Genomic DNA, 25,304 nt, shown 5'->3' with positions numbered 1-25,304 from the left:
ATAAGCCTAATAATTCAACTTTGTTGAAGTGTAGTGACTCAGTATTCTACCTTTGGAAGTCTTGGTGCCTCCACTGTTTAATGGTCCCTGGTTGTAGTTGGTGTTACTTGGGCTGGAAACACTGAAGACCCCGTACTCAAGCTTCTGGAAGGCTGGAGCCTCCCAACGCCACATTACTGTGTCTCCAACAGACACCGTCAGCGAGACGGGACTCCATGCATACCCCTGTCCATATGCTGGAACACACAGGCGAATGTAAAGTTGGATTAAAATGTAGACATGCAAACAGCCTACACACAAAAGATAGAATATCACATGGGAGGGATTCAAATGTATGAGGTTAAGGAACCAAGACATATTCTAAATATAGCTCGTTAAGGAAGAAACGCAGGTCATGCTGGTTTTGGAACACTCTCTAGGTGCAGTCACATTTTGTGTAAAGGTGACAGCTTCCTCGCTGGCAGCGATATTCGGTAATTCAATCCTCTTGCTATTGTACTCTATTTTAGTCTATTCAGATTTTGTTTGACACCTGCAAAAAGGGTTGAAATGTAAACCTACTGCTGTGGGATCCCTGATTGGTGACAGTGTGGTTCTTCTCCGATGACTGCAGGACACACTGCAGCTCCTTCTCTGAGGCGGCCTTCACTTCACACTCAGCTCCTCCTGTCACAAAACAGCAAAAATATGTGAGATCATTTATGAAACCCTGAGAAGGTACAATTTACAACTGCTTTTCCATATTTGTATGTAGTTACATGACAGAGCATTACCACCAGCTGGCAGCCTGACTTATTATCTCCTGATTCCATTATTCTTAAAGACCATTTTACAAATAAAATTAAATAGTTTCCTAGCAATTTTGAATAAACTGTTGGCAGAGATTATTGCTGGAGGAATGTGAGAAATTGCTGCTCACCGATGGAGACTTTGTTGTCAGAGGTGTTTGTGCTGAACCCAGATCCAGAAACAGTCAGTTTGGTGCCTCCCAGTAAAGATCCAAACTGTGGGGAGATGCTGTAGATCTCCAGGATGTATTCGATGGTTGTGTTCACACCGCTGCTGAGAAAAAAAACATGTTTTTCTGGCTTGTGAACAAAATTATTTATGTAAAATCATCTGTTTTAATGACTAACTCTTGTGAATCTTTAAAAAAGTTTATCCTTAGTTGTAATATGACAATACATGTTCTCTGTAAGGGGTGTCACAATAAACCGAAATGGACTATAACTTTTAAAATTAAATATTATCATGTAAATAACATACATTGATAATATTGTGTAATTAATCCATCGCCTATAAAATCTTTTCTGTTCACATCTTGATACTAGTGTCCACCTGCCATAAAACTTAACATCTGTCTTTATTAGAAACATTTGATTCATCTCCTACTGTTAGTAAAGTAGAGTAAAAATGGAATATTAAAATTTAAATCTCCTTTATCGGTGTCCGTATCGCCATTTGTCATGTTTTCTGACTTGCTTTCACTAAACTATTTCTTTTGGGGTCAAAAGAAAAAAAACAAATCTAGGGACATTTTGCAACATGTTGCGTGAAACGATCCGTCAGATCTATTGCTACATCTTAACTCTTACACAATGAGCAACATAAGCTCATGTGATGCCGGTTTGACTTTCAGAACTATCATCACAGCTTCTGATACTTTCAGCATTCTTCGTGTTGGTATGTTAACAGATGGATCGTTGCCTGCGGAATATTTCCAAATCACTCAGTGTGGAAATGTCTTTCAAAGTCACTGTACCTTGTCTGGGGGTAGCCATTGTTTCCAACCTGTACATCTACCTTGTACAGACCAGGTGGCAGCACAGGGAGACGACAGGTGATGTTTGTTGCCGTCCACTGAACAATCACACACTCCTTCCTGCCTACGAACACCATGCTGTCATTGTCTCGGCCTCCTAGGCTGGAACCCAGGATGGTGAGAACTCTGTGTCCTACAAAGAAAGACAAAAAAAAAATGTCAACCCTTCTCCATGAAAGAGCTTTGTCAATCAAGTGCCAAGATAATCAGCACTTGTCAGCTCTTCTTTTTCCACCGATTGTCCTGCAGATGAGCAGGTATTCTTGTGTTGTGCAGATGCGTGTATACTGTTTACCATAATTATAACTATAATTATGTGAATTGACACATCTTCAGCTCAGAGGTCCCTTAAGGTTTAGTGAGTGTAAAAGGCAAAAACAGAAAAAACCTGCAAGTCAACATTACACAACATGCAAACAAAACTAATGAGGTGATAACAAAACGTTTCCACATACTCCTTTAAGCTCGTGGTCACGGTGGAGTTGCATGCCAACTCAGAACATCAAGCTATTCTCTTCTCTTCAGACACTTATCATTATAATGAGATGTAACTCTATCAGCCGGGTATTCCCTACCCCTGAACATTCAGAAGCAGCGCCCAAGTGTTTTTTCACAGAGCCTCAGCCAAGTGATAAGACAAAAAACCATGCTACAACATTTTTTCTCTGACTTAGTGTCACGCTAGCTTCTCTGTCCTCTCCTCTGAGTATTTGACCGAGGGTGGGGCTCAGCTCCTACACACACACAGAGCGGACAGTGGAGACGGTGAGCTATGTGGAATGCATTTAACATTTACAGGAGTTGATGACAACTTGAGTAAAAATTATAGCAAGTAGAAGAGTAGAGAGTTACACTGCTTTGTTCTCAGTTACTGTTTAAGACAACAACAGCATGCTTGAACGGCTAACAGCAGATTCTTGCGAGCAAGCTAAAACGAGTAATGTTAGTGTGAAACGTGTACAACAGGGTGAAGGATGGATACTAACTGATGTAATCATTATTGCTTATTTCATTGACCTTTTATCTATGTTGCAGCTCAAGGAACAACATTTAGTTACATTTTAACTTTTACATGATAAAAGGTAAGTCAGTCCCTTCCCAAAACAAGTTCACACAATGTTGATTAAGTCTATTGCTGCCAGACAAATCTCTCAACGTATCAAAGTTTTTAAATCCGGACGCTCTACACCAACCAGCAATGATTGGTTTGCCAGAGCTGGAGGGGGGGCAACACAGTAGGTTGCAGCAAATTAGAGCTCAATTACAATCCTGTTCTGAATTTATTCTGATTTAGAAATGATAAAAAGTTTATTTGGGAATGTAAAAGAATGAGTAAGAGTATTGATAAGATAAAGATAAACTCCTGATGATACCCACAGCTGTCAGATGTCAAGACTATTAACCTTTTTTAACCAATGTTATCTTGTGATTATTATCTTTAATGGCACATAGTGTGAACACTCACAAAATGTGCAGGATTACGTAAGGACAGCACACTTACTTCATCAGTGAGAATATCTGTGTCATTTTTTGCTTGCTAATATCTGTTCTGTGAATAACTACAACCTTTTTCAATAAATATTGTAATAATATGTTTGTTATCAGATAACAACAATATTTTAAGACTTAACCAGATACATATTTATCTGGTTATACAAACAGTTGAGAGAATAATGTCTTTATTGTTTTGTAATATTGATTTTAGAGGACTTATTCACTAATGACAAATATTCTATTGAATGCCTGCAGGTTACTGAGAGAGGGGTTTGTTATTAGTGAAGCATTGAACCACAACGAATGAACACTAAATCCCTTTCCTTTTATTAACAAAGAACAAGCACAAGGATTATTGACTTTAAACTTTGTGTCTGCTGTACTGACTAGAGAGAAATGATTTCTATTGGCCTTTCAGGACAAAGACCCATCCTGTCTATTAATCTTTTAACTTAACCACAGAACATAATCCAAGCACTCATATGAGTTTACCCATCTTAGTACGGCTTTATGATGACGCTTCCTCATTCAAAGGCTATTAAATGCTTGAATAAAGCTCACAAAACCCCAACATGAAATAACTCTCAACTCACCGATCACTGTGGTGTTGCGGGGACTCAGGTCTGAGATCTGGGGTGTGAGGTTATTATCATAGGTGAAGGAGCTGCTGGCTGTCTGAGTCATGCTTCCCACCATCACTGTGACAGGCTGTGATCCTGCAGTTCCCTGAAATAAGTAATAAAATCATAAGTAAATGAAGTCAGATAAACGACTGGTACCTTATTCAGAGCTCAGGCTCTTTGCAAAGCTAAAAAAGCAAACTATTGTCGCCCAAATGATTTGTGAACAAATCACATAACGTTTAAAAGATAAAAAATAACAAAACTCTTTCACCAGCAAATGCAATTTGTAGGTGCAATGTGCAGAATTAGAATTAGTAGGACACCTAAGTTAAAGCTGCTAGAAGCAACCTTTATTTTTTGTTGATTCTGTGGACGGTAGCCATAAGAGCACCAGCGCTTCCTGTGGTAAAGATCTTGATCTGACTCATGCATTTCTTTGAAACGTGGTTGAAAGAATGATTCAACTTCTCTTCAACACAAATTTTCTTTTTTAAAGAATGATACATGGCAATGAGGTAATGTTTCTAATTGTGGCCATGTGAATATGACTGACTGTAATATATAACGATGATGAAACAAAGTAAAAAATGTTTTATCATTGAAACCACCAGACTACAGAGCAGCTTCTTTCCTCAGGCTGAGAAAACCCTCGATTTATCTTAAGCACTCTGCCACTTAATTTTAGAGGCATCTCTATTAAACAGATAATAATGAGACTGCTTCATAACCAGTTAAAAGTCATTTGTGGTGCATTTGACTTTGATTTCATAGCAATTTCAAGCTGTTTGACTGTTAGATACCGAGTGGAAATAACATCTATAAAAACAGTGGTTTGAACACTTACTGCTGGTGTTCTGCATTTCAGCTCAGTGTCGCTGGCATCAACCAGTTTGCACTCCTCACCACCAACAGTAACTGTGGCGTTCTCACTGAAGCCGAAACCTTTCACTGTCAGCAGTGTGCCTCCTGAGAGAGGAATAAAAGAAGATGATGGGTAAACTGAGCAATAAAATGAATAACAATACTAATAAACGTTATTTTTATAGCACTTTTCATATGAGAACAAACCCCAAAAATGTAAAAGGCATAAAATACAAATGTTTAAGGTTCCCATGGCACCAAATCAGAGGACTATTTTGGAAAAAGTGATTCTGCTGATTGGGTGATAAATAACAATATAGATCAGGGTAATCAGTTCGGTGCAGCTATAGCACTGATTTAATTGAGTAATGTCTTACCTGCCACACTTCCAGAGAGCGGAGAGAAAGAGGAAACAATGAGCTGGTAGGTGAAGTCGAACATGTTGCCGTCTGGGTAGCGTGAATTACCCAGAGAGGGGAAGTTGACCCACACGGGGTACGTACCGGCACTACTGCTGCCCAGTCGGCACACCTGAGTGGTGCCTGGAACAAAGTGGACACAAATCTAGCTAAACTTCCTCTGCTGGATAATAAACAGCGGACTCATTTTAACAACAAGATGCAGTGATGACTTCTTTCAGCCTTCTTTTACTTACTGGTGGTCTGTTCAACGTGGCACCTGGCCTTTCCCACGAAGATGGAGGCGTTCTCATTACTGAATCCAGTCCCAGTAACAGTCAAAAGAGTCCCAAGGCCATTGGATCCTGGAAAAGTCAAGTCATGTAATTATAGATACAATCATCACTCTCTATTTTCATATATATACAGGAAGTCTGAAGTTTACCACTAACTGTTTTTTTTAGATTAGATATTAGATAGAACCACTGGGGGCACTATCCAAAAAATTAATCCCTCAATCCATCTCTCTTACATCATCTCAAATCTCCATAATATGTGATATACTTCTAAATTCATAACTTGGTTGACATGGTCTCTTTTAGTGAATTACACATTAAATAAATTGTTCTTGACACCAAAAGTTGTTTTGTAATGTTTGACATTAATTGTCTCTCAAATTTTGACTATTTTCTTTGATTATAAAGGAAATTGGTTACATTGCCTTGTGTTGACTGAACAAATAATATTTTAGAGGGGCACCTTGAGATGGGCTGATTCCAGTCACAGATGGAGTCGCGTCGTCGGACCATTCAAACCCACAGTCACCAGTGCAGTTTGAGGGAATGCCATTGATGTACACATCTGCCTGTAGACAACATCACAATGGACAAAGTTTCACAACTTAAAGACGTCATTCTGGGGTGGATTCATCACCAGCATGTGAGCCTACTGCTAAACAAGTCATGGCACAGATTAATAGAGAACTGTAGCTGTCAATCACTTAAAAACAAGCTATTATTAAGTCGCATGCAAACATGTCAGTCACATCCTGCCTGGAGGCACGAAATATACAAGTAGTACTATGTCCAATGCTACCGACAAAAATAGGACTTGCTCTACAGGATTTATGGTATGCAAACACATCCAGCAATTATCAGTAGCCAAAGCATACATTGGACAGACAGACAGCTGTTGAAACACAAAACCAGATGTGAAGGAGGTTATATGAATCGCTGTCGTACCTGTGGTTTGGTTTCCCAGACGCGGAGGAAGCCTCCATCCAAGCTTCGCAACAGTCCTCCCTTTCTCCTCTCAATGGCTGAAACAACGGCGTTTTTGCCGACAACTGACGAGCTGTTAAACTGTGATGAGAATAAATCAGAACCAGGACTTAAAACCAACCTGCCGGAACAGAAGAACTGTTAAAATAAAATCTATGAAAAAAGAAGTGGAGTCTGACCTGGAGCAGAGGTTGGTCCCCGGGTTTAGTGAGCCACTCGACCCTCCACTTGGGGCGTCTGCAGGTACCAAGCCATTCAACTTTGACCTCACCCATCCCCGCGATTCCCTCCAGAGCGTACTTTAGATCGTCCTTGCTGATGTCCACCGACAGACCTGAGAACGAGTACTGGTTGTGTAAAATCAACTGATTGAATGCACATAGAGGCAGAGAGCTGCATGCAGACATAGGTTTGGGCCGTGGCAGTCAGCGGTTTGTGAGAACATTTCATATATACTATTAATACAACAACAGCACTGGCATTAAAGTAGCTTAAAAGTCAATGGTCAATCATGGGTCAGTGAGATCATTCTATGTGTTGATACTATCATGCACCCTGCCAGGAAACTCACATTTGTTACCATGCAAATACACACATGTCTGGTTTGAATACCTTCAGCTCGGCTGTTCTCAAACTCCACATCAAAGGTGCCGCTCAGAGGAGGAGTGGCCCGGTGAGGCCGAGTGACTGTGACGATGGCTCCTCCTTCACTGTACTCAGCCATGTCCTCGCTGCTGTTGGACATCTATGAAATACAAGCGGAGCAAGAAGAGGGTTAAAAAAGTACTATTATGACCATACTGTTTGTAAAGATGGATGTTTCTCCAAAATGATATCTTTGATGTCGGGGCACAAATGTTTTTTTTGTACTCGGGGGATCGACGTGTGTCCAAAATGGATCGTGTGTTGAAACGTTTTAAACTGAAGTTCAAACTGCTTTGTGAGAGAGATCAGTCGTGTAGTCCTGAATGATCTGGTGTTTGTCACTGAATTTAAAACATCTAAAAATGAGTAGTCCTTTGTTTTATACTGTGTTTTGTTGAGTTGTGCACTTACATGATCACAAATGTTTCCAACAATGATCAAACCAACACAAATCCACAAAGATATACAAGTTTACTCAAAGTAACCTCTCATTGACTGAGAGCGACAAAGGAAGTCACCAAACAATGCTAAACGTAACGTGAACAAAACTTAAAAAAATCCCTCAAACATTTGTGCCTGAGTCACGTCGGATGGATTTTTGTGATTAATAATGGTTGTTTAATGGTGCGTTCACCACATCCAAAGCACATTTTGTGCTTATTTGCATTACACGCACTAATGTTTATTCAACCCAAACAGACAGATTACTTTGATGTAGATAAGTCATGAGTGAGCGAGCAAAAGCACCAAAGGTGTGTGTGTTTGTTTGTTTTTCATTTAGTGAATTCAGGTCAACTTCTCACTAAACTCGGCACTTCTCAGAGTCTCTCCTCTCCAAGTACATTTCCTCCAGCTCCAGTTGGCAGTCAACATTACAGATCGTCTCCACAGATCGCTGCTGCAGTCAGGTTGATAAGCAATGTGTTTTTATTCCAGATGTTTAATGGTAATTATATTGTGTCATTGTTTGTGTTTGGAGTGGGTTTGCATTTATTTGTTATGTTTTGTGTACTAATCTGGGCCCTATGAAAATGAACTCATAATAAATCAGTTCAGTTAAGAAAATAACCAGTTCTGTACATATTTCAGTTTTAAGGAAGGTATAGCTATATGAAAAACTTAACTCCAGATGCAATTATTTTTTTTATAAAATCATTATAAATGATAGAGGATGAAGAAACAATGGATTAATGTCAGATTTAGTAGCACCATTACAACCGACACTACAGCCGGCAGTCACACGCTTCCCTGCAATCTGTTAGGCAAATGATGACTGTAGAGCATGTCGAGGCAGGAGACAGATACAGGATCACTGTGGCGCTTTGTACTGAAAGTTATATCACATGGCTGTGGGCTACAGATCATATCCTCTGTTGCTATGAGTCACACTGCTGAAGCAACACTGTTCCTTAAATCTGACGTTGAGTAAACATTTTGAGTTTTCCCTGTCCTGTCGTTTCAAAGAAGTGGGATCAAAATTCTACAACTTTATATATACTTGTTTTGTCTATTTCTTTTTTATTAGAACTGCCATTATTCTGGGTATGAGCAGAAAGACTCAGGTCTGATTTCTGGCCCAAGCCCTTTCTTTGTGTGGATTTTATACTTAAGAAACACAAGACAGGCAGAGTAGAGGCTCCTCATTGTTGCTCTGACAGACAGAATGGGAAAGCCCCATTTTCTCATTCACAAACTTAACGCAATTTTTATTTTGGTGGAAGGTCTACGTTTTATGTAAACATCCTTGCATGTGTGGATTAGGCCCTAAACTGGACAGTACATTTTTGCTTTCTTCGAGATTACGTGGGTTAAAATAAAAGTCCTGTAACTTGTCTTTAATATGACATTGTTCTATAAATTCACTTAATAAGTTACCTGCAGGAAGCCAACTTCTAGCAGTGGGAACCCAAAGGCACAGTCTGTTGGTGTGGCTTTGATCTCGTATCTGATCTGTGAGCCACGTGAGCTGTCTTTGGTGACAGCAATCAGATCGAAGGAATGACCAGCACTCTCAAAAGGTGGAGGCTTTCTCTTGTTGAGAACATCTGTAAGAGAACCATGAACAAAATAAACTTCTGGTCAGTTCAGTCTTGGTATTACTGGCCAACATCTGTCCAGTCCTACTGTTACACAACAGTATTAAATGTTATGCCCAAAAACGAATTCACATGCTCCACAATGTTGAATTATTACAAAAACATACAATGTGCTGATGGAAAAACACTTCAAAATAAAAACTACTATCAAGTTGTTTACCATTCTCCACCATTGTCGTGGCTCTCTTTCCAATGTGAACGGCATCCACAAAGAAATCAGCACCAGACTCGTCTTTGTAGAGGTAAAACTCCTGCAGACTGTATTTGCTTCCAATGTATTCTGTCTGCAGGGAACTCAGCAGGTCCATGCATTTGTAACTCCATCTATCAAAAAAGATTTTTTTAGTTGAAACTTTGCTGAGAATGTTGCACATATCTGACAAATTACAAAAACTACATGGTTTTCACTGACTTTTGTCCCTTATTAAAGACAGTTGTGATCTTGGCGGTCTCCATCTTGGTTTGGCCTTGGCTGTTGCGGTAAGAGAACTTCGCTCCAACTTCATTCTTCAGCATTCCTTTGTAGGCAAAGCAAACCTGTAAGAAAGGATTGGGAAATGTTTCAAATTATTTTTATGATTAAAAAAAGTTGTAATGGGTTGTGGTTAAAATCTTCCCCAGTGGAATGGGCCAACCCTTCAAGACCCTCATATGTCATCAGTTTATATCATGTGAATGGACGCATCCTGACATTTCCAATATGCCTTCTTCAACTGCGGTGAATAAATAAAAAAACTGACAAAATAAACAACAATATAGAAATAAGTTATGTGTTTTACCGTGGAATGCTTGTCCAGTGATATGAGTCCATAGCTGCCACCAGACTCTTTTTTGTAACTATCCTTGAAAAGAACGGCAGCGTTCTTCAGTGACCACTGGCCACAGAAACCAGAGTTCTTCACTGGAGTCCCCTCAGCGGCACTATCGAACTGAAAGAAATCAGTGTAAGAAATCAGAAAACTGTGAGAATCCAAGATCATATTCTGTCCAAAGATGTAAGATCTGTGTGCAGGTTTCACTGACCTGAGAGTTGTCACTTTCAAAGTCCTTGAAGTATGTCACTTCAGTCCCTTCAGTGGTTAGGATCTCACCGGGACACTCGGCTTTAAACAAGTCCTCCAGAGCCTGCTGCACCTGTTCACAAAATCACACAAGGAAGATTTTCAGAGTGTTTCTAAAGTCATATAGTAATTATCTCAAGACTGTGAAGAATATGAACTGTAAAAATTGTAGGGTCATGCATTTGTAAATATCTTAGATATCATCCCAATGCACTGAATCACTATTTTAGATTAGTCCTAGCACAAAGGGAAACAGAGCGATATCAGGTTTCAGCTTTTATACACAACAGACCTCAGACTCAGTTGCATTGAAGGCGATGGGCTTTGTAGCGACTCCCGCCCAGAGCAGAGTGAACGTCTCCATGTTGCTTCTCCCCTTTGTGACCTCAACAACAGTGACGTTAGTATCTGCGCCATAAACTTCAGAGTGAAGAGTTTTGAAATCCCCTGTAGTCAAAGAAGACAGATGATCAATTCATCTATTTCATTAAAACCTTAAATTCAATCCTAAGCGCCGATATAATGTTGTATTAAGTAATTTAAAGTCAGTTCTAATGAGAATCAAGTGTAACTCTTAATACCTCTGTCTGAATTGAACGTGACTGTGTAGTGAGACCCTTGGCTGTCGTCCTGTTTGGTGACCTGGACTGTGTCGGGTTTGATGGACCAAAGGCTGTTCAACGCTGATTCCACCACAGCTGCTGAGGCGCTGACTGGAATTGGTCCTACAGAAGAAAACGGCAAAGCTCATGAACAAACATACTGGTTTTTATATAATGAAGTTTTGTTTAAATATGGGAACAGCTTTAAGGTTTTTTTGTTAGCTGCCGATGCTAAAAATGTATGTAGTGATAGTGTTTCAAAGGTGCAATCTGTAAGAGATGTCCTCCAATTGAATTCAAACAAATGAGGGGCAGCATATCACCAGAGTAATGGCTAACTGTAGCCGCTATTAGCTACTTAGCTCAGTTACCCTTGCAGCTAGCTGTCTCTTTAGCTGGCTCTTGGACTGGAACTGGGAGCTTGGAGAGTACTGGGGGATTGTTGATGCTGTTCAAACTACCACCTCCTATGACAAAATATGGCTAAGGGCTAACTGGTTAGCATGCCAACTTCAATGTCCCTGCAGCACAATATATAGGTCTTTGACATAATGTCAAAATGACATTCCTTCACATTTTGAATGCATTAAACTAAAATTCTTACATATTGCACCTTTAAGGTAACAGACAATACTCACACTGTGGCCATTTTGCTATTACGTCACACTCAGGTTGGGAAGCTAAAAGGTTATGTTGCTGTATTACACGTTGCAAGTCCATTGAACGTAGGGAATCTGAAAAACTTGTTATCTTTTCGCCACTTCCTGGATTTTATTTCAAGGTAAAACAATACATTTGATAACCCATGAGCTAACATTAGCCTTTAACCACTTCCTAGCTAACATTACTGTTTGATTCCATCCAGTGTGTTTTACTTCTATGCTTAAATAAATATGTTCAAGACCTGCATTGATATTGTTGAGTTGATTTACGCCTTTCCTATTGTATTCTATTGTATAATGTACACGTACAAGTGGTTTACTGCTAATGTTAGCTGGCTGTCAACCAATATTTGCTCTTTACCCTCCCTGAGCATGACACCAAAAGAAGAAGCTGTGTGAATATGGTCTACAAATGTCCATGTTACAAATGCACTAATTAATTATTATTTTTTTTACCTGTCTTTGCATCCCCGTAGCCGAGGCTGAAGAAGGTGCTCCCACAGAGATGGCTAGCACAGTTGCTGCTGACAGTTATCCTCTGGACTTCTTTGTCTGCAGTACCATTGCTTTGCCAGGACTGAAAGGTAACCACCTAGATAACAGTGAGATGGAGAAAAGGTTAGGTTGAGAAGAGAAAATGACTTTTCAACAAACACTGGAGAGCAGATGTAAGTTAAACATGAAGACGTAAAGATGCTAGCATAATACATTGAAAACAAATTGTTTCACTTGAGAAAGCTGCATCCGTTGCTTACAATTGAGCACAATTTAAAAGGAACAAAAAATGTATTTGTCTCTCCTCATCGACAACTGTACATTTATTTTCCAAAATACTGTCTCATGGGGAACAACGAAGGGCCAAGACTTCACCTCTATAAAGCCTGCTAGCTTGTTCCCCGTTCCAAGGCTTTGTGCTAAGCCAAGCTAACTGACTCTTTGCTGTACCTTTATATTTAGCATACAGAAAAGCAAGAAGTAAAGAGTATCTCCAAAAATGACTGTCCACTCCACTGAGGGGAGGTGAGCAGTCTGGGACTAAGTGAACAGTGCAAAGCAACAGGATAGCAACAGCTGAGCCACTACGTACCTGTTCCTCATTGAACACTTCATAATCAGCCACGAGAACCTGAATCTCATTGACAGCATCGTCTGTCTGGTCTTCTGTAAAGGAACTCTCTCCCTGGAACACGGCAACGTTGAGGCTAGCTGGACCGCCGTAATTCTGATGCAGAACTTCCAAGTAGTAGCTACAGAAAACAAAAAACGTACACGCGTTCACAGCTAAAACAAGTACAGTGTACTATTTGTTTGTAGTTTTAATGAGTTTATGAGAGCTGTAGTCCTGTACTTACGGTTTTCCTCCTTCCAGAGCCATTACAACAGACTTTTGTGATTCCTGTCGATAATCTGGGACATAATATGTTTGGTACGCCACTCTAACCTAAAGAGGAGGTTGGGAAAAAACACGTTATACATTCATTTAAATTTCTTGGGTTATTTTGATTGTCTCAACAGAAGCAGAGAATGGTAGTTATATGCTGTTGCAATGAAATAAAACAATCCAAAATGTATTATTTCCTTATCTTGCGTGACATATGTTGACATTTTATAAACTATTTTCCCTCATAATTTGATATAAGAGCATTTGCTGTGATGGGTTTGGGTTTTTGGTCAGTTGATTCACTGTTTTATGTTGAAAGCATATCCTCCACTTCCTGTCTTTGTCTCTTTTCCCGCCCTTTTTCTTGCTCCCATGTGTTCCTAGTGTTCCTGTGTTTCCTGCGTCTCCTCTGTTTCTCTATTTCATGTTTCACTTGTATGCTGCTTGTGTCCTCAAGCTATTCTGGTTTGCTCCTTCCTATGTTTTGCTTGTCGGTTACTCCTACCCCTTTTGCTTTGGATTATTGGATTATCAGTTGACTACGATACAGCACTTTTAATTATTGTAATGTAGAAGGTTACATACAGTAGTCAACTTAGAGCAGATAAGCGACGGCCAGGCTACAACCAAAATAATTCACTTTGGCATGGGGAGTCTGGAAAAGAACCTACAATCTGACATTTTCTGTTGAAATCCCTTGTTACAGTTGTCAAGTCTCCATTCATACATGCTGGAATGGCACTCATAATATCTAATAACATCTGAAGTAATGAGAGAAAACAAGCTTTTATTTCTTTGTGAAAAAGGCTTGGTTATCTTGAGATGAGCAAGCTTGTTTTCTCAAGATAGTGAAATAATGAACTTGTGATCTTGAGATAACAGAATCAAAAACTTGCTAGTGTGCTTGAATTGAAACATGATTTATCTAGATTTTGTACACATACCTAGCAGTAGGCATGATTCATTGTGAAGTAAACTGTCTGCTCTTACCTTATCTTCTGGACGGCTGGAGTTGCTGAGGTAGAGATTGCATCTGTCGTCACACTGGAGGTAAAACGTGAAGTTGCCGCTGGCTGGAGGGACAAAGAAGCCTCTGGATCGTGTACTGAACTGAGTTCTCGTAGAAAAGAAGTGGGGCATGGAGTCGACCCACTGCGCCTTATATCCAGGCTTGCTCTCATTGTAGCTGAGAATGTCAGTCAGATAACGAGGTCTTGTGATGTTCCACATCTCCATCTTCAAGCCTCTTCCACCTGTGTTCAAAAAGGAAATCAACGGTGGTGCATCAAAAATTACAGCCGAAACAATTAGTTGATTAATCAACGAGCCGACCAGCAGCAGCTCAAAAGTGAGACTTTACATTTTGAACTATTAGTCAGACAAAAAGAAGACATTCTAAGACGTCGTCACATTTTTCACAATTTATTAGACATTTATAAAGACAGTGATTTATGGATAAATTTAGAAAATAACCAGCAGAGTAGTCAGAAAAACCAACAATCAAGCAATGGACAAAATTAACTTTGAATTGAAGTTAATTCTGCCCCCCGCCCCCTGAGGACAAAAGCAGTATGAGCACCACCTGGTAAAGACAGGTAGTCGAAGGTAAAGTCGATTCGGGCTAGTATGTGCTTTTGTTTTGAAAGACAGAAGGAATGTGAAATAACTTTTAACTAATGTCTTTTTCCTGGGAATCCTAATGTGAAAGGTTGTGGAACCGGTGTCTGTATTGTCTGTCGACGTCAGCTCGGAGAGGTCTTTTGTATGATGTGCGATCGTAAATGTGCCTGTGACACAGTCAGATAGCAGATTGTCTTGTTACGGTACACAGCACATCAGAGACGCTCAGCCGCTGATAGACTGCGACAAGTGATGGGAGAAGATTGTCATCTGCACGACCATCATCTTGACAAGTGAGAAAGATGTTTTGAATTCTTGCTGTGATCGACCGATCGTCTAATGTGAACGCGCTGTTCAAATAATGACACAGCACAAAATAAATCAGCTAGACAGATCAAGTCAAGCGTTGGTTGCATGACATCAGAGGACAATAAGAGGGGTTGATTCTCACCTGGGTAGACTGTCATGTTGTTCATCTCTTGCTTGGCGGTCCTGCAGATAATCTTGTCATCGGACACAGACTGGATTGCACATGGCAGGCCTGAAGAAAACAAGTATTGAAAAGGTGATGTAGGGGACAATGCTAGACTATTACATTCTCCAAAGCATTTGATGAAGAAATATAACCACAAACACATGAAATATGGATTCATAGTGTCAGGCAGTTTTTATTTTTGATTATTTGTTTGGAAAACATGATCAGATGTGCGCTGTAAATGACAAAAGTTTTGCAATCTGCGTCCTAATCCAGGTCAAATTCAAACAAAACAATAGCAAAGGCTTCACCTGACGATTTAATATGTATTTATGTTTATTTCTTATTCTAAACCGTGGCAGTGAAGACGAGATCGTAGACAACGGTCTGAAAAAGAGATTAAATTGATAAGTATACTTTGAGTTCCAGCTTTGTTTTATGTAACTAATTTTAAATACTTTCTGAAGTTTCTTCTAAACCAACATATTCCTCCTCGACAATCACCACTTTTACAATGTGAAAATATAGAGAATGGGGATTTCATTGCAATAATGTTGAAGGTAGATTTTATGATGTTTTGAAACATTCCAGCGAAGTGACGGTCAGAAGTTCTGTCTCTACAGCATATCTAAAAACACGTAAAATGACTCATCAAGTGTTGCGAAACGCAGCTGCTCGCATGTCATGGTCGGCTGTGTCTCAAAGCTTTTCAGACGATTCTTTCCCCTGCTGTGCGACAACTCTGTGTTTTTCTTTTGTTTGTCGCGCCTTAAAGTATGTGCACTTGGTGTTAAAAAGGATTATCACCGTCGCGTGACTGAAGGCCCCGACAACGGGCCTTTGAGTTTTGTTTTGTGGCGACGCACCACATCACCTATTCATGCCGAACACTTTGTACTGTGTGAGAAACAATATCAGTAACTCGATCATAGTGTTCGAAACTGGCTAGAGGGAGTTTTGTGTGAGTTTCCAGTCTGGCGGTGGTGATTACCTCCAATGAGAACACGTGCTGGGCGATCGGTTTGGTCGAAGAAGCTCCCGTGGATGGTCACCAGGGTGCCACCCATGATGCTGCCCTTGGATGGGGACACTCCCGTCACCTCTGAGCAAGAGACACAAGACAGTTTTTCACTGTGACGAGAACAAAGGCGACACAGTTATGATGACACATGAACACATTTCTGTCTGACGTACCTGCAAAGGTCTGAAACATGGAGAGCTTGTCCAAGGATGAAACCCTGAACAGTTTCTTGTCTGCTAAACTCCTAAAGAGTTAAAATGTACGAATTAGTGTTATTAGAGTTGTTCATACGATACCACAGTTGTTGAGCATCACTGGAGTTAACATGAGGTTAAATATTTTAACTGTGCTTTACCTTCCATAGTCAGCATCAAGAATGTAAGTCCAGTTCTGATGCCCTGTTGGAAACAAAAGAATAAATAATCAAGCACAGTTTGCTTCATTTTAAAATCTTCCAAAAATAATAAATATCAAGCAGAGCTGTGATTGTGAACAAAAGCAGCGTACCAACATAAGTCCCCGACATTTTGCAGCTCATGTATCCCCAGCGAGACGTTTCGCTGTCCAGTTGTAGGTTATATCTTTTAAAACATAGAGGAAAAAAAACTGTTAGTATTGTAAGAATAAAATACCAAATCATTTTCATTAGTGTTTAGTGTCTTTAGTGCACGTTGCTGCATTTTTACTGTGATTTCAATTCCAAACGCAATCTACATCTGGACAAAGTACTCACAGCTCATCTGACTCCGGTTTAAGCAGCTCGCATGGCATCCCTCCCATGAAGGATCTGCAGAAAACAAGTTTAATTTCATTTTTTCATTTATTACCTTAGTAATCAATCAATGCTGTGCTCTTAACAAACATAACCCCACACAGCCCATGAAAACTGCTGCTCAAAATGTATTCTGTGTATTTTTGCTGCACTTTTCTGTTTGTTTTACACAGAAAATTTCCATTTCATGCAATTTAATGGACAATAAAGTTTTCTTATCTCATACATTTTTAAAGATTACATGTTTAACCTCTCATCCTCTTATGAACTTGTTGTGCAGCACTGTTAAAACCAACAGAAACTTTTCTAATGGAGATCTAAAAAATAATCTCTCAGTCTGAGAGGTTAAATTAAACAAACTAGCAAGCAAACACACTTCTTCGGTAATCTCAGTCTCACATTTTCTTAAACTAAGTGAAGTTATTTCAGTGAGTTCATATCATAACCTTTTTTAAAGCCTGTTTTTAAAGGAGACATAACATTTTCAGCTCCATAATTTCCTTTTGTGTTACTACTAGAAATAGGTTTACATGTTTCTAAGTCAAACCACTGTCTTAAGCTTTCATTGTTCAGTCAATTTGCCCTCTTTTATTGACAGAATATCATCAACCAGCAGTCAGAAATATCCTTTATTCTTTATTTTATATATTCTGTACCTCAGAAATCTGACGTTGAGGCCATTGGTGCTCCTTTGCGTGTTGCTTCCGTACACATCAGTCCAGATCAGTCCTCGCATTGTCACCACGGTGTCTGCATTAAGATGATGAAGGAAATATTTAAATCTGCAGTTCAAACTTGACTCTGTACGTTAACTGCGTGCTGCAGTGATAAAGCGCTGTACCTGGGGGGCCAGTTCGAGGAGTCACCGCCGTGATAGTCGGCGTGCGCCACCACCGAGTCTGAGAAGAGATACAATGAGAATGAATAAGACTTTTGGAGCACAGTACCAACTTGTGTCTGTGTTGAATGTGCTGCACAACTTACATAAAAGCTGCAGTGCACAGATTTTTCCGCGCCTTTGCATATACTTTGATCAGGAATGGGAACACCGTCCACGCTGACACGAACCACATAGTCATCCCGCGGCATGGCTCTGTCATGGAACAGATTGAAAATATATGCATGAAGACACATTTGTACTTCTTAAGTAAGAAATGTGTTCAATCAGTTCAGAGCTCTGGGCCTGCAGACTACCTGGTGTAACACATGATCTGGTTGCCGTGTGTTGAGTCTCTCTCCACGTCGCAGGGGATCGACCGGGTGTCTGACACCAGGGTGACACGGTTGCCAAATGTGTCGTCTTTTGGATTTAGCTGGAACTGGTTCTCTTGGGCAAAACCTGGAAAAAAAGTGCCGAAAATAACAATTTCAAAACAATAAATGCGAAACGTGTCCTACTGAAGGGAACTGTTTAGCATCATGAAGGCAGCTGAAAATGTAACTTTAGTTTGACAAATTTGGGATTTGGAGTTGAGCTTTTGTCAAAGTCTAGAATCAAATTAGCAGTGATGGAATCTAACTAAGTAAATTTACTCAAGTGCTGAAGTTTGAGTATTTCCATGTTATGCTGCCTTCGACTTCCACTTCACTCACTACATTTTAAAGACAAATCATGTCATTTTTACTCATTTACTGTAAGTAACCAACTTCAGTGGTCTAATTGTGATGGCATTTCACTTTTTATTTTTAGTCTACAATCTTTTCAATAAAACAAACAATTTCAATTTCAATTTAAGAAGAAAATAATCAGCGGATTAATCCATTCTGAAAGGAATCATTAAGCCTATAGAGTAATTAAAAATTATTACTTGTACTTTGCTTTGTCATACTTCCACCCCACTACATTTTGAATGCAAATAATGAACTTTGAATTTTTTAAAAAAACTTGAGAAACCAGTTACTTTGCTGAATGCACTGCATTGTTAAAGTAATTTATTACAAAAACAAACAAATCCAAATCAAATCTGATAATCGTTCAGGCTGACAATCAGTCAACTCATGGTATACTACATATATGTATAATTTACTTTAGTTGTACTTTTAATACTTAAATGAATGTATTACCAGAAAATTACATTCAACATTTAAGTACATTTAATATCAGATTCTTTGAGAGTTTTACTCAAGTACTATTCGTACAGGTGACTTTCACCTTTGCCAAAGTAAACACACACAATATCTTTAATTCTGACGGGATCATTGTTATAAAAAGTATCCAAAAATGACACTTGAGTAAAAACTAAAGATATCATGTTAAGGTATTACTTTTTTTAAATAAAAAAATCACCCATATAAATAAAAGCAATAAGTGTACTTAAGTATTAAAACTACAAGTAAAAGTAAATAAAACATACACGTACATGAATATATAAACTGTATACTTTGAGTTGACTTGCGGATCAAAATAAAAAAAAAAAACTGAACAGGCCAAACAAGATAATCTCTGATCACCTTTTGGCCATTTTTGACAATATAAATTAAATGTATGTGTTCATAGTCACATAACTGAATTAAAAACACCCCCTCCACAGTTACTCTCTTGGATTAGTTTGGTCTGAATCCAGATTTAAACATCATAGTTTTGGATTAACGGTCGACAAAACTGTAATCTGTCCTGTGTGAGGATGTATTCTCTCACCGTCTCCAAAGATGGTGATCCGTGTCGCTCCATTGTAGCTTCCGTAATGTGGACTTATGTAGTCAATGCGTTGAGCACCTGAAATATAGAAAACACAAATATAAGAGATCTTTTTTTCCTCCTGAGCAGTCGGCTGGTTGTGGATTGAGAGGGAATGTGTACCATCACTTGCACTCGGACCATACAGACCTCTTTTTGAAAAAAAAATCAGATTTCTATGAACTGTCTGTGTAATTGTACTCTGAGACTGACTACTTACTGCAGCAGCACCAAAGTGTGAGGAGGAGAGACGCCGACTTCACCGGGGACCCCATCCTGGAGATCTCCCACATGTCCCTGCTGCCTCACCTGCTGTCTGCTGAGGGCCAATGCTCAAGAGCTGCTGGGAAACGGTCAGATCTTTAACTACAAAGCTGCTTTTTGTGTGTGTGTGTGTGTGTGTGTGTGTGTGTGTGTGTGTAAGAACTGTCTGTAACATCTTTATAGAGCTCACACGAGGCAGAATTGTTTTGATGAATTATTCAAATGTGACAAATTTCACTGGAGGAAAATCACTGAGAAGTAAAGATAAGTATTCTAAACAAAAGCAAGTCACTAAGTAGAGTAGATTAGAGACAAATCCTGACGTGATTGTTAAAGAATCAAAGCCAACGTTAATTAAATGTGGCTTCAAATCTGATACAACCACTAAACATTTTGGAAAAAATGTTATTTTCAAATTGGAAAGTGATTTAAAGATGTAATAAAGTTGCCCACCTGCCTGTTGAAAATGCAGTTTAAATGTGTGTTAGCTGCCTCAGGTGTTGGGAGAGGATCTGCCGTGTCCACAACAGAGCTCTAACTCTTTATAAGGCTGCTCAGTGCTCCGCCTCTCCACCTGAGGCTGGGAGGAGCAGACCGCTCAGAACAACCCATCCTGCTGTCCATGCAGTTCATCAGCACTGCAGTCTGTCTAAATCTGGAGCAGAAATCAGACCAAACTGATTTGCTCATTTCCTGTCTGAGAGTAAAACAGGGGGGAGAAAAAAAAAAGGTTGATGAGTAACAATTTTACGGTCAGGAATCTTAACCAAGACTTTGAAGGAAGTAATGAGGAAAAAAAGCCCCTAGTAGATTTGTCAAGGGTTGGTCAGGAGAGTCGTCCAGTAAAAGTTCTAATACCACACTGTAAAATACTCTGCATCAAGGTCAAGTCCTGCGTTGAAAATGTGACATAACGGTGAAATATGCAAGAATTTTATTCTAAAACATTCAGAAATTCACAACAGAATTTGAAGACAACAGTTTTGACGTTATGTCAAACTAGATATGCTGACCGGCCCAGTATATATTCAGCAAAATGTAGTGAAAGTATTGAAAGTAAAAGTTCTCAAGGCAGAAAATGATATCATTACATTATTACAACTCGTGCACTGTAATATAAAAAAGCAGAATTTCATTTTCTTGGTTGTGGTGGAGCTCATTTTGAACTGTTTTGTACAGGACCAGTGGCACAAATACAAAGTAACACACACACACACACACACGCACACACACACACACACACACACACACACACACACACACACACACACGCATTCTGTATATCTACAGGTCGACTGATTACCATCCTGGCTGATTATAGGATCCGATACTCATCATCACTCATCGGAATCCATGTTTTCTTTTTTTCATTTTTTATCTGATTGATTTAAAAATGCTCCAGAAACTATGCAATCTGCAGGTAACTAGTCACTAAAGTTATCAAATAAATGCAGTGAAAAGTACAATATTTGCCTCCAAAATGTAGCTGAGTAAAAGTATAAAGTAGCAGAAAATGTATCTCAAAGTTCCTTAAGATTGTATTCATTACAGTATTATATTAAATGAGTGTTGGTCTGCAACTAACAGAGTTTGGAGAGTTGCTTTAAATATGTAACACTTCAATGTCTCTCTCTTAATATAACATTGCACATAATATATGCACTTATTCTTTATTTTAAAATTGCAATACCTTTTTACTGAATGTATCTGTTGTCTAATTGCATCCTTTTTTTCCTGTAACTTATTGATAACTGATTCCCGTTACATGTATAAATTTACTCCCCAAGTCTGGCAAATAAAGATTATTGTCCTTATGGATTAATCTGCTGATTATTTTCTTCAGGAATAAATAGTTTGGTTTGTAAAAAGTCTGAAAAAATAAGAGATGCTGTCACGATTACTCTGAGTTATTCCACTAAACCTCTTGTTTATTTTATTAAATCTTATTATTACTCATCCATATTTGTGTCTACATGTTATTGCATGTTTCAGTATGTGTAGCTGTTCCTGGATGGGATTAATACATTTGTCTGAATCTCAATCTGAGTGCAAAGTGACACCTTCACAAAGTTTATTGTATCCAACCAAATGGTCAAAAGCTCAACATTCTTAAATGAAGTTCGAGCATTTGTGAAATGTTTTTGCATTAAAAATGATTTTGACAAGAATCAAAACAGTTGTTTTGTTAGTTCTTGAACATTTTCATTTGTTTTATTGCAAATATCTAATTTTGTAAAATTACTAAAGCTTTTTTTGTGGAGTAAAAAGTGCATCTGAATTGTGGTGTAGAAGTTTAAGGTGGCATGAAAAGAAAATACTGAAGTAAAAGGATTTTTTCCCCGGATTTTAAACAATGGGAAGCAAAAGTTATTTAAGACAAAAATCAGGAAGAAAATGAACAACATATCCTATTATACGAGGACATAAATAGTTTTGCAGAGTGATGCACAGAGAACAATCCACTGCTCAACAAATCCAAAGAGCTGATGGTTGATTTAAGAAAGAAGTGAAGCAGCGACACACAATATATCCTTTACAGTTTGTAATAATCAATCCGTGCATAAAGAAAAAAAAACAGCAAAATCCCATTAATTGACAATCAACCCTGGCCATATTTTCTGGCTTTACATCACTAAAAACCGAACATTACACAGTCACGAGAACATGTTAGGAATTATTTTGATTTTATTTGTGATTTACTTACTTTTTTCTATTGCACTGAATAACATTGTAAGGTGTTCCCATTATTTTGAATTGTGACATTATCTCACATGATTCTTATACAAGTTTGTAACTGGAGAAAATCACATCAAGGTTGCATGAAAACATTTAAAACCTCATTTCAGCTTTTCCTTTATTCAACAGTGTGGACCTTTAATGTAATCTGAAATGTAATCATCTTCAACAGCATTACTCCGATCGTGTCCGCAGGTGTTAAACTATGTGGATCTTCAGAAACAAGTCTAATCTTGGAAGTGCACTTGACTTACGTCATTCTGCAGCTCAGGAATGTTGATAGCTGTGTGATTTCAACACAAACCAAAGACAGGAAAAACTTGACTTTTCACAACATCCAAAGTGTGAGTGTATTATTAGTTTTCCATCACATGCTGAACAGACAGAAATCACACCATTACAGTAATCATTAATCATCACAGACACGGTCTATTCAAGTGCGTTCCCTGTGTCCTCCCACAGAGCAAAAGAGTTGCATTGTTTCCTGGATTCACAGAAATATGAGCAGATTTTCTAGAGATTGTGAAATACTGAGGATGCTAAAGCCAGAGGTGCCACCCTAACCATAACCTCAGTCAAACAAAGGTCTACAGCCACCAGTGGTCTCGAGGGATTTTATGTGATTTACACACCAGAGAACAGTTTGTCTATCAAACACAGAAGTCAGGCCCATAAAACAATATGACATCTGGAAGCAAACGAGGAGGGACAGAAATCTGGTGCGTGAATACAGCTGTGCAACTCTAGCAGCGTCGAGTGGTAGTGAGAGATCACTGTGTAAGATTTTAAAGGTAATCTCATCATCAATACCCCAAAATCATGTCCATCCACTCCAGACACAAGATAAGAATATGTATTATTATTTTTAGCTCCACCAAGATGTTTTACTCCAGACACACTTTCTGTGTTTTCTTGCAACTCCAAAACAAAATCAACCATAAACAACATTTAACATGGAAAGTCTGCAAACTAAATTCTAAAAAAAAAAAAAAAAAATGCTATGTGGATGATGGATTAATTTAGTAAATTATTATTTCTATGGTTTTAATGTATATACCTATTTTAATTAATGTTGTTTATTTCATAGTCCTATATTCTTTTAACTATTTAATAAGCATTTTTTAAATCACATTTTACGTTCAATATTTTTTTAATCATCAGTTTTAATACTTATATATAAATGATAATTAATATTGATTATACATTCATACAATTATAAACAATTCTTTTTTCTTATATTTTTCTTTTTTAAATTGTATTTCTTATAATTATTCTGTATTAGTGGCAAAGTCAGTTGTGAAGTACAGCTCTTTATGCTCCCTTTGTGCCATTGTAAGTATATGTCACAGATGGAACATTTAAATTCCTAATTTCTTGAATCCGGTGTTTTCTATTGTGACCTCGAACACAACCACACATAGATTCACTGTAGAGTTTTCCCTGTATTATATTAAATCTGTTAAATGTGTAATTGAGAGGTGTGTGTCTCAATATATCAGATGTGTTTTTCATCGTGTTTAACTTTGCCAGAATGACAACGTATTTGTGAGCGACAGAAGTAGACAAAAGATTATCTGAGAATTTCTTCTTTTCCCCTTCAGCTGCCACCATATTCCATAAAATAGCAAACATTTCTCTTGTTTGCAGAATCAGAGTCGTCTTTATTGGCCACGTGTCTGCACACTAACAAAAGACATCACAGCATGCGCTCCCAGGTGCCTCTGGGTAAAGCTGCCCAAGGAAACGTCTTGTTTTCTTGCACAACGTTCACGAGAGCAACAGCAACCCTTCACTTTAAGACGATAATGGTAACTCTGTCAATCTTTCCCTCTGTATAATTTGAAACCATCAATCATGTTGTTTGGCAAAAAAAAATAAAAAATACGAGGAGAGCAACGATGAGAGAAAAAACACCACCTTTTGGAGGTGAACATTTGTGTTTTCTCCGTTCCCTAGTGTGTATACAGACAGCAAAAACACACACAGATCCAAATCAATAAAACAATAAAGCCAAAGAAGTGTAATACATTTTAACGGGGCAGCTACCAAGCATTTGGTGGTTTTCACGGTTCAGACTCATAAACTCTGAGTAGAGCTTTGAATGAGTCAGACAAGGTGAAAGCAAAGTTTAAGAGAAACTATTGTATGTAAGATATCGTGCAGTGGTGGTGAGGCACTCAGATGATCACTTATTGATGTGAGATACACTAACAAAGTAAAATGAGAAAGTGTCACAGGACTAACCACAAGTTCTGTGACTCGGGAGAGATCCTCAGAAGCCACATCATTTATTTTTACACTGAGGAAGTTTGATTATTTAGCTGCGGTCGTGGATGAGAAAGGCTGGACTAAAGATGTGGTCTAAAGTATAAAAAAACCATCTGATGACCTCATCTGAAAATATGTGAGCAAATCCTTTGTCATTTATTTATTCATTCACTTACTTATTTTATAAACTTATTGTTAATTTCAATTAAGTAAGGCAATAATGTAGAATGTGTACAAAGTCAAGTAAAGCATTTAAAATCAACTATCCTTAAAGCTAAGTGACGTCAAAGAGAGAAAAGTAAATCAACTTAAATAAATGAATACATAAATAAAATCTAATCAAATACAACTGATTGATTTTGGATTGGGAAGAGTTAATTCTCGGTGGGTTTGTTGTTTATTTAATATTTACCTCTACAGCATCAGACAACCAGCTGTTCCTGTAAACAATAAGGGAAAGTAATCAACATTTTCATTTAAAAGTGTGTTATTTCTAGATTTTCCTTTCAATATTATTTTGAAACAATTCTGTTGTGTTGTTTTTTG

At 38.4% G+C, this 25,304-nt stretch overlaps 1 protein-coding gene across 2 annotated transcripts in view; it reads right to left on the bottom strand.

Moving 5' to 3' along the window:
• Window positions 1–20,704, bottom strand: part of pkhd1l1.1 (PKHD1 like 1, tandem duplicate 1) — a 40,616-nt gene extending 19,912 nt beyond the window's left edge. Inside the window, exons 1-36 of one of the 2 annotated variants that reach the window (XM_030412884.1) lie at window positions 20,208–20,704; window positions 19,711–19,830; window positions 19,452–19,529; window positions 18,008–18,152; window positions 17,798–17,906; window positions 17,655–17,712; window positions 17,470–17,563; window positions 16,775–16,828; window positions 16,549–16,622; window positions 16,397–16,439; window positions 16,215–16,285; window positions 16,012–16,122; window positions 14,997–15,086; window positions 13,916–14,178; window positions 12,897–12,985; window positions 12,632–12,791; window positions 12,001–12,136; window positions 10,862–11,005; window positions 10,573–10,727; window positions 10,243–10,353; window positions 9,999–10,148; window positions 9,632–9,756; window positions 9,380–9,543; window positions 8,999–9,168; window positions 7,091–7,223; window positions 6,658–6,812; window positions 6,440–6,559; window positions 5,958–6,063; window positions 5,456–5,563; window positions 5,178–5,342; window positions 4,784–4,905; window positions 3,910–4,042; window positions 1,763–1,955; window positions 920–1,062; window positions 562–666; window positions 51–236 (exon numbers count right to left, since the gene is read on the bottom strand). In XM_030412884.1, the coding sequence (XP_030268744.1) occupies window positions 51–236; window positions 562–666; window positions 920–1,062; window positions 1,763–1,955; window positions 3,910–4,042; window positions 4,784–4,905; window positions 5,178–5,342; window positions 5,456–5,563; window positions 5,958–6,063; window positions 6,440–6,559; window positions 6,658–6,812; window positions 7,091–7,223; window positions 8,999–9,168; window positions 9,380–9,543; window positions 9,632–9,756; window positions 9,999–10,148; window positions 10,243–10,353; window positions 10,573–10,727; window positions 10,862–11,005; window positions 12,001–12,136; window positions 12,632–12,791; window positions 12,897–12,985; window positions 13,916–14,178; window positions 14,997–15,086; window positions 16,012–16,122; window positions 16,215–16,285; window positions 16,397–16,439; window positions 16,549–16,622; window positions 16,775–16,828; window positions 17,470–17,563; window positions 17,655–17,712; window positions 17,798–17,906; window positions 18,008–18,152; window positions 19,452–19,529; window positions 19,711–19,783 (4,336 nt within the window). In that variant the 5' untranslated portion in view covers window positions 19,784–19,830; window positions 20,208–20,704. The remainder of the gene's footprint in view (window positions 1–50; window positions 237–561; window positions 667–919; window positions 1,063–1,762; window positions 1,956–3,909; window positions 4,043–4,783; window positions 4,906–5,177; window positions 5,343–5,455; window positions 5,564–5,957; window positions 6,064–6,439; window positions 6,560–6,657; window positions 6,813–7,090; window positions 7,224–8,998; window positions 9,169–9,379; window positions 9,544–9,631; window positions 9,757–9,998; window positions 10,149–10,242; window positions 10,354–10,572; window positions 10,728–10,861; window positions 11,006–12,000; window positions 12,137–12,631; window positions 12,792–12,896; window positions 12,986–13,915; window positions 14,179–14,996; window positions 15,087–16,011; window positions 16,123–16,214; window positions 16,286–16,396; window positions 16,440–16,548; window positions 16,623–16,774; window positions 16,829–17,469; window positions 17,564–17,654; window positions 17,713–17,797; window positions 17,907–18,007; window positions 18,153–19,451; window positions 19,530–19,710; window positions 19,831–20,207) is intronic. The other variant, XM_030412885.1, reaches the window with a different exon arrangement.
• Between the last annotated feature and the right edge of the window lie 4,600 nt (window positions 20,705–25,304).

Source organism: Sparus aurata, chromosome 3 (genome assembly GCF_900880675.1).
Source record: "Sparus aurata chromosome 3, fSpaAur1.1, whole genome shotgun sequence".
NCBI classification, from domain to species: domain Eukaryota; kingdom Metazoa; phylum Chordata; class Actinopteri; order Spariformes; family Sparidae; genus Sparus; species Sparus aurata.
Note: the sequence above shows the minus strand (reverse complement) of the source record. Positions and strands in the feature narration are given on the sequence as shown.